At 35.8% G+C, this 9279-nt stretch overlaps 1 protein-coding gene across 1 annotated transcript; it reads left to right on the top strand.

The window, feature by feature from the left end:
• The first annotated feature begins 5348 nt into the window (after positions 1 to 5348).
• LOC127125301 (FT-interacting protein 7) lies at positions 5349 to 8846 on the top strand. The gene is made up of 2 exons (XM_051054204.1): positions 5349 to 8474; positions 8581 to 8846. Exon 1 carries the CDS (start codon positions 5454 to 5456, stop codon positions 8463 to 8465), a length of 3012 nt encoding a protein of 1003 aa, XP_050910161.1. The 5' UTR covers positions 5349 to 5453; the 3' UTR covers positions 8466 to 8474; positions 8581 to 8846.
• The last annotated feature ends 433 nt before the right edge of the window (positions 8847 to 9279 follow it).

Consider the following 9279-nt stretch of genomic DNA (forward strand, 5'->3'; position numbering starts at 1 on the left):
ACCAAAACCTCAAACATGAACAAATATCCAATAAACTTCACACATACAAAGACATTCACACATCAACATCAAAATTATCATACAAATCCATATTCATCATGACATATGGATTCATTTTCACATAATCTTCCTCAAACACATCAAATATTCAACAATGGTGAAAAAAATACGGAAAAACCTAAAGGAGGGTGATGATCTCTCTCTATCCTTCATACATTTGAAACTAATATTAGAGTAATTCCCCCTTATCTTAATTTCCAACAAGAATCCAAGCTTTGGTTATGGCTTTTCCTTCCTAAAGCTCTCTTTAGGTTTTTTTTCCCTCTTTCTCCCTTTTTCCAAATTCTCACGTATCAGAGCAAACTCTCCACTCCCCTCACATTTTCTATTTAAAATGACTTAATAATATTTTTGTTAATTCTCAACTCTCCCACAACTCTTGGGCTCTTACTCCTTAGCATTCAAATTTAATTAAAATTCTAATTTCACCACGTAACTCACAAATAAATATAATAATTCCCCATAAGTCCTACAATTATCAAATGAATCATATAAATTCATCAACACTTAAAAATAAACAAAGAAAAGTAATTAAAAATTAAATAAAATAATTAATTGAAAATTCGGGGCGTTACAACTCTCCCACACTTAAAGAATTTTCATCCTAAAAAATTACCTGGACGAAACAGCTCCAGATAAGACTCCCACATCCGACTCTTTAGCTCCCCTGTCATGCTACCTCCAACATGTCCTCCCCACACCACCTTCACCAACACGATCTCCTTACCTCTCAAGTGTTTCACCTCTTGATCATCAATTTGCAGTGGCGATGTCTCCATAGTTAAGTTATCTCTCCCTTGCACATCATCCATTTGAATCAAATGAGACAGATTAAGAATGTATCTCTAAAGTAGCAACACATGAAAGACACCATGAATATTCGAAAGAGATGATGATAATGTAACTTTGTAGGCTACCTCTCACACTCTCTTGAGGATCTGATACAAACCAATGAAACGAGACATGAGCTTTCGAGACTTCAAAGCTCGACAAACACCAATTACCAGAGTGACTATAAAAAACACATTATCTCCCTCTTGGAACTCAAGTGCCTTTCTTCGCTTATCATGACAACTCTTCTGTCGACTCTACAAATCTTTCATCTTCTCTTGAATCATATTGATCTTCTCAATAGTCTATTGAACGATCCCTGGTCCGAGCACGACATTTTCACCTGATTCATACCAACACAAATGAGTCATATACCTTCTTCCATGTAAAGCCTCATACGATGCCATTCCATTATTAGAAAAAAAACTATTGTTGTAGGTGAACTCAATCAATGACAAGTAATTATCCTAATTACCCCCTTGTTCTAGAACACAAGCTCTCAACAAATGTTTCAAGGATTGAATAGTCCTCTTTGTCTGACCGTCCGTCTGCAGATGATAAGCATAACTTAATCTCAACTTAGTTCCCAAAGCTTTCTGCAAACTCTGCCAAAACCTTGATGTGAACCTCAAATCTCTATCTGATAAAATGCTCGAAGGAATACCATGCAACTTCATAATCTCACTGGTGTAAACCTCTACTAGCTTTTGCAACAGGTAACTGATCTTTATCGGAATGAAATGAGTCGATCTAGTCATTCTATCAAGAATAACCCATATAGAATCACTTCTCTTATTCGTCTTCAACAAAATTGTCACAAAGTCCATTAAAATGTTGTCTTATTTCCCCCTCAGGAATATTCAATAGTTGCATCAATCTTGTAGTTCTAATTTTACCCCATAATTCACAATTACTTTATTTCTATTATTTTAATTAAATAAAATCTAATAATTCCCCATAAGTCCCACAATTATCAAATGAATCATACAAATTTACCAACACTAAAAAAAAAGTAATTAAAAATTCAATTAAATAATTAATTGAAAATTCTGGGTGTTACATTCATCAGAAAATGTCGACGAATGTCCAACAAACAAGGGAGTTCTCGGGGAATGTCGTTCTTTGTTCGGTTAGATTGCTCATATTGCCAAAAACGTCATCTTATTTTGAATGAAAAGAGAATTTCGTATATAGAGATTCCCACATACAACGTCCTCGATCTCTCTTTACCAATATATCCCAACAATGAGTTGGAAACTTGATAAGATGACTTTGCTCAGGGAGCTTTCATTCCAGATGCTTCATTATGAATCTGGTGATAAGTCGGAAAATAGGGGGTTATACCTGCAAAATACTCCAAGCTCAATTCAGTAGTTGATAAAGCTAATAGGTGGAATGTTTTAGGTTTTCAAGAATTTGAACCTTATGTTGCCATTTGTCATCCCTTTTATATGAACCTTGTTAGGGTTTTTTCTAGAGCTTTTCATTCTTTAGTGTTCATCGAGACCATTCACATTGGCAAATGTCAAGATTTAACTCGTTCTATTATCTGACGGCCTAACATTTACTTTATGCTCAGATTAGGTGTTTTACAGAGAAAGTTCATGTATGCTCTCTTGGTTTCAGAATGTTATGCTTTAAAATATTTGTGATGTCCCTGACGTGATGTCACCTTTATCACCAATTTATTTACCTTTTAGGCTTACATGTTTTTTCTGTTGTGGGACAAAGACTGATTTGAATCAACATTGATGCAAATCCATGAATATGTAAGCTAATTGACTAATTTTCACTTGGCTTAAATGCACTTTTTGTTCTCCTAGTTTGTGCCCCTGTTACAAAACCAGTGATTATGATCCCTTAATTTTGATGGTTGTTGGATTTTTATGATTTCCCTCTACTTTTGCATACGTAACAATGATGATTAAAATAAAAAATTTATTTTTAATTAGCTGGCAATAAGGACTATGATATTTTATTACTTCATATTTTTTAAACAAAATTAATATGTAATAATATTTTTTACTAAATTAATATTTAATAATGTTAATTAAGTTTTTTTTAATTAATTAGTTAAAATATTGGAAACAAATTTTTGGGCCTAAGCCCATTTACTTACAATACCACTCCAATACAACTTAAACATGTCATGTATATATGACATATATAAACACTTGTATTATTAGTTAAAAATTTGATGCGGGACAAAAACGTAAAAGAATATTTAATTGATGTTCATCTTTTGCTGTTATGTCTCCTTCTATTCCATTCCATTCCTCCAATTCAATTTCATTTAACAACTCGACATTTCTAAACAACTACTTCCCACCCAACATCGAAAAACAAAAGGAAATTGAGTTCACCCATTTGAAACCAGGAGAAATGATTGTTTTTTAGTATGTATCGAAGTTTGAAGGATTGGTTGACATGATTTATAGTATTGGACTCTTGGTGAAGCCTTGGAGTTCATTGAAAAGATGCCAATGGAACCAAATGTAGAGGTATGGGAGACTTTGATGAATAATTATCGAGTTCATGGAAACACCGAATTGGGGGATTATTGTGCTGAATTAGTTGAGAAGTCGGATCCTTCTCGTTTGAATGAGAAATCAAAAGTTGGGCTTTTGCTAGAAGAAACTTCAGACTTAATAAAAAACAAAGAGCAGAACAAATTAGCAAGCCAAAATCTTCAGTTTAGAGCTGAATACATGAATATCGAGCAGGCGATACTTCCCATCAAGGAAATGACAAGATTTGTGCTTTGCTTAGAGGTTTAAGGGTGCAAATGAAAGAAGCTGGCTATATTGCAGAGGCGAAATATGTGTGGCATGACATAAACCATGAAGGCAAAGAAGATGCTTTCCTTGCCCACAATGAGAGATTTGTCGTTGCTTATGGTCTCCTCAATAGTTCTGCTCGTTCTCCCATGAGCTCATGCATGTTCATTTGCATTGCCAATTATTGGTAGTTATATTATGGAGAAGAAGATGATAGAAAAATCTTGATGATATTTCCGCAGAATCCAAGTCCCACATCGATTTTAGTACACTTTCTTTTAATGTTTATACAGTCTACACTAACAAGTCATTATGTGCATTTCTGGATTTTAGACCCGGGATGCTTTTTCCAAATTTTAATTAATAAATTTATTAAATAATAATTTAAATTATTAATTCACTAAAAAAGTATTAAAAATATTAAATTAATTAAAAACATTATTAAATATTAAAATATTATACTCATCCTTGGCTGTTAATTAAAAATATTTTTTTATCTTAATCATCATTGTCACGTATGTAAAAATGGAAGAGGACCACAAAAATCCAAAATTTATCAAAATTAAGGGACCATAATCGTTGATTTTGTAATAGAAATGTCAATTGTTTAAAACGCTCAAACAAAGAGAATAAAAAATACATTTAAACATTTTCACTCTTGTGTTGGTGCCGACAATTTCAAAATAAAATTTATATACGAATAGAATAGAGATTCATATTTATAACCACCTCAAATCAAGCTGGCTTTTGGCTCTCGCATTGAATTTTATACTTTTCACTCCATCTTCGTTTAATGACTTAAATATCAAAATGTTTGCAAATACTTACATGATAATTTCATTCTAGCATCCATCAATGCCAACCATCATAACCACTCATCTCGATCCAACTTTATTTCTTTGTCCGATTTGAATATGTATCATTTTTAATATTTATTTTATTTTATTTTATTTTATTTTACAACCTTAATAATACACCTAAAAAAATAGATCAGTAATCTACAACTATTGAACGAGTTTTAAATTGTTATTAACAAAGAACTATGTTGATAAAATCCTAAATGTTTAAAAATTAATAAAATATTTATTAAAGAAAAGAAGATTAGTAAAGAAAAAAAAATGAAATATAGAAAACTATAATATTAATTTTTTTTATGACTAACATATATTATTTTTCATTTAATTAAATCTTCATATTTAAAATTTTAAACCAAAATTAAAATGCTAATTTTTTTTCCAAAAGATAGAAAAGGAAAAGCAAAAGAACAAAAATGAGTTGTAAATTGTCTTGTGTAGTAAAAGTTTATTTCCACCAAATGCATTATGCGTTTTCACCTCCAACGCGTTTATCATGGGTAAAGAATAATTAAACAAACTTCTAATCTTGTATAATACTCAAACCCATAATTAAAATCTTAACCATTAATTTAATTAACCTCTTATTTTAATCTAGATTTAACCGTACAAATTAATAAATCCAGCCACAGAAGAGAGAATCCATTTTCTTGAGTTTGGTAGCAAAATCACAATCAGCAGCACCAGGCACGCTGACTCACACTCTCAGTTACTTCACGTTCTAATATCTCACACCCCAAGATCTCGCCACGTGTCAATATTATCCTACGTGTCCACGCTCCTTCATTTCATTTTTCCCTTATAAAAACCTCATTTACCATTCATTCTTTCACTTCTAACCGAACATAAATTCATTCATTTCTAACTCAAAAACCGTTACTATTTCTTCTTTCTATCGCAAAAAAAAAAAACTTTCAAGTCTCTTTCATCAATGGCGGAAGCTACTGTAAGAAAACTAATAGTAGAAGTGATTAACGCGAAAAACTTGATGCCGAAAGACGGTCAAGGAACGGCGAGCGCTTATGCTATTGTTGATTTTGATGGCCAGAGGAAAAGAACGAAAACGAAATCTAGAGATCTGAATCCTCAATGGGAGGAGAAACTTGAGTTTTTGATTCTTGATAAAGAATCAATGGTTTCTGAGACGTTGGAGGTGAATCTGTATAACGATAAGAAAACGACGGGGAAGAGAAGTACTTTTTTAGGGAAAGTTAAAATTTCTGGAAGCACGTTTGTGAAGTTAGGTGAGGAAGTGATTGTTTATTATCCGTTAGAGAAAAGGAGCGTTTTCTCTCAGATTAAAGGTGAACTTGGACTTAAAGTTTGTTACGTTGATGAGGTTTTACCGGTTACTGAAACAGCCGGTGATGAGAAGAAGGAAGAGAAAGCAGAGGAGAAGCCACCGGAAACGGTAACAGAAACAGCCGGTGATGAGAAGAAAGAAGAAAAAGAGAAAGCAGAGGAGAAGCCACCGGCAACGGCAACGGAAACAGAAGCCGCAGGTGATGAAAAGAAAGAAGAAACTCCAAATCCTGTTGTAACAACAGAAAATCAAAAGCCAAAAGAAGAAACTCCGGTACCGGCAGTTTCGACGGTTGCAGAGGTAGTTAATCCACCGATTGCGGAGACGGAGAAGGTGAAAATCAAGGAGAAGCAGTTTGAAGTAATACAAAAACGTGCTGATTTGAATGTGAGAGATCACGAGCTTCGGTCTCTGAGCAACGATCGGAGCAGAAGCGCTTACGATCTCGTGGATCGAATGGCGTTTCTCTATGTTCGAGTTGTGAAGGCAAAGCGATCAGCGAAGCCTGATGAAAAAGCTTCGACGCTTTTCTCAAAGCTCGTGATTGGATCTCACAGTGTGAGAACAAAGAGCGAGAATGAAGGAAAAGATTGGGATCAGGTTTTCGCTTTTGATAAAGAAGGATTGAACTCAACGTCGTTGGAGGTTTCCGTTTGGTCAGAGAACATGGAAAACGATCAGAAAACGGAGAGTTCTCTCGGAACGGTGTCATTTGATCTACAAGAAGTACCGAAGAGAGTTCCACCAGATAGTCCTCTAGCACCGCAATGGTACACTCTGGAATCAGAAGCCTCGCCGGGAAATGACGTGATGATCGCGGTATGGATCGGTACTCAAGCTGACGAAGCTTTTCAGGAGTCATGGCAGTCAGATTCCGGCGGTTTGATACCGGAGACACGAGCGAAAGTTTATCTTTCCCCAAAGCTTTGGTATCTGAGACTAACGGTTATCCAAACCCAGGATTTACAGCTAGGTTCGGGTTCCGAAGCTAAGGTTAGGCAGCCTGAGCTTTATGTAAAGGCTCAGCTCGGCGCGCAGGTTTTTAAAACTGGGAGAACTGCTTTACTCAGCTCGGCTAATCCAACGTGGAATGAAGATCTAGTTTTTGTAGCTTCTGAGCCATTTGAGCCGTTTCTCGCTATAACACTAGAAGACGTGGCAAATTCAAAATCAATTGGTAAAACAAAGATCCATGTGTCATCCATCGAACGGAGAATAGACGATCGAACGGATGTAAAGTCAAGATGGTTTAATCTCTGTGGTTCAGACGAAACCAATTCTTACACTGGTAGAATACATATTCGCATTTGTTTAGAAGGTGGGTATCACGTGATAGACGAAGCAGCTCACGTGACCAGCGATGTTCGTGCTTCGGCGAAACAATTAACAAAACCAGCAATCGGTTTACTTGAAGTTGGAATTCGTGGAGCAACGAATCTTCTTCCAGTGAAAACCAAAGACGGTACACGTGGCACAACCGATGCTTACGTGGTTGCTAAATACGGACCAAAATGGGTTCGAACCCGAACCATTGTAGACCGGTTTAACCCGAGATGGAATGAGCAGTACACATGGGATGTTTACGATCCTTGCACGGTTCTTACAATTGGAGTTTTCGATAATGGAAGATTCGAGAAAGATGTTTCTAAATCTCACAAAGACGTTAGAATGGGGAAAATTCGTGTGCGGTTGTCTACACTGGACACTAACCGTGTCTACGTTAATTCTTATTCGTTGATTGTTTTATTGCCAGGTGGCGCGAGGAGAATGGGTGAGATTGAAATTGCGGTTAGATTTTCATGTTCTTCATGGTTGAGTTTAATGCAGGCTTACACAAGCCCAGTTCTACCAAGAATGCATTACGTTCGTCCATTCGGCCCAGCCCAACAAGATGTTTTAAGACAAACCGCTATGAAGATAGTTACGGCTCGTTTAGCCCGGTCTGAACCGGCATTGGGTCATGAAGTGGTTCAGTTCATGCTTGATTCCGACACTCACGTGTGGAGCATGAGGAGAAGTAAAGCGAACTGGTTCAGATTAATCGGTTGTTTGTCACGTGCGACGACGGTGTTCCGTTGGTTAGATGGAATTCGCACGTGGGTTCACCCACCCACAACGGTTTTAGTTCACGCGCTTCTCATAGCCATTGTGTTTTGTCCTTACTTAATTCTTCCAACGGTGTTCATGTACGCTTTCTTGATTTTGATTCTGAGGTTTAGAAACAGACCGCGGGTACCACAGAACATGGATCCGAGAATGTCTTACGTGGACATGGTGAGTCTTGATGAACTGGACGAGGAATTCGATGGGTTTCCGACGATGAGGTCGTTGGAGATGGTTAGGATCAGGTACGATAGGGTGCGTGCTCTTGCTGGGAGGGCGCAGTGTTTAATTGGTGACGTGGCGGCACAAGGTGAGAGATTGGAAGCTTTGTTTAGTTGGAGGGACCCACGTGCTACTGGGATATTTGCGGTGATGTGTTTGGTTATGTCGTTGATGTTTTATGCTGTGCCGTTTAAAGGGTTTGTGCTTTTGGCTGGATTTTATTATATGAGGCATCCCAGGTTTCGTGACGACATGCCGTCTATTTCGGTGAACTTTTTTCGGAGGCTTCCGTCGTTTTCTGATCAGATTATGTAATGAAGATAGGTAGCTTTTTTTTAATGATGTTTTTGTTTATGTTCTGTTATGTATGAGATGTGGGATTCTAAGAATTTATTCTTTTATTTATTTTAAATGTTTTGAGCTGCTTTAGGTAAGGAAAAAAAAATGAGGCTGGAAATGAGGAAAAAAGTGTTGTTGGTATATGGTGTAAACGTGATTAAAAGGTTACCGTTTATTGTGGACTTAAACAGTGAAAAGGGATTAAAAGTTAAGCACCAAAAACCATTGGTGGAGAATACTGGAACTACTTTAGGTAAGTGCAGCCATTTAGAGAATTAAGACCGTTGCAAACTGTTTACCTTTTGTTTTCCATTCTCATAAAATAAATAATACTAGTATCATACTATTTTCTGTTTTCTTTTGTGTGTGGGTAATGTTTCATATGGTGTTTGAATCTTCAATGTCATGCTTTATTTGTGGAACCTATCTATCTGCACAAGCAAAAAGTTTGGAAGAAACACTTTTCATCAAAAAGTTACATTTGCCCTGTTTTGAGTGAGTTGACATGAAATTTATTTTTATTTTTATTGGTTTGGTAGTTGTTTGTGACAATGTTTTAAAAATAGGCAAGAAGATGAGTTAAAGGGTCGATGGTTGAAAAAGAGAGTTATTGGTTGAAATAGAGAGTTATGGGTTGAAGTATTTGTATAGATACTGATTTGAGGTTGATTCATATTATTCAATCCCTTAAAAGTTTATAAAAAAATCAATACACTTAAAAAATGTTTAAATATATGTTTGGTTTAACTTTTGAAAGTCCAAAAAAAATAATTTTAGAGCCGTATTATTA

Source organism: Lathyrus oleraceus, chromosome 1, assembly GCF_024323335.1.
Source record: "Lathyrus oleraceus cultivar Zhongwan6 chromosome 1, CAAS_Psat_ZW6_1.0, whole genome shotgun sequence".
NCBI lineage: Eukaryota > Viridiplantae > Streptophyta > Magnoliopsida > Fabales > Fabaceae > Lathyrus > Lathyrus oleraceus.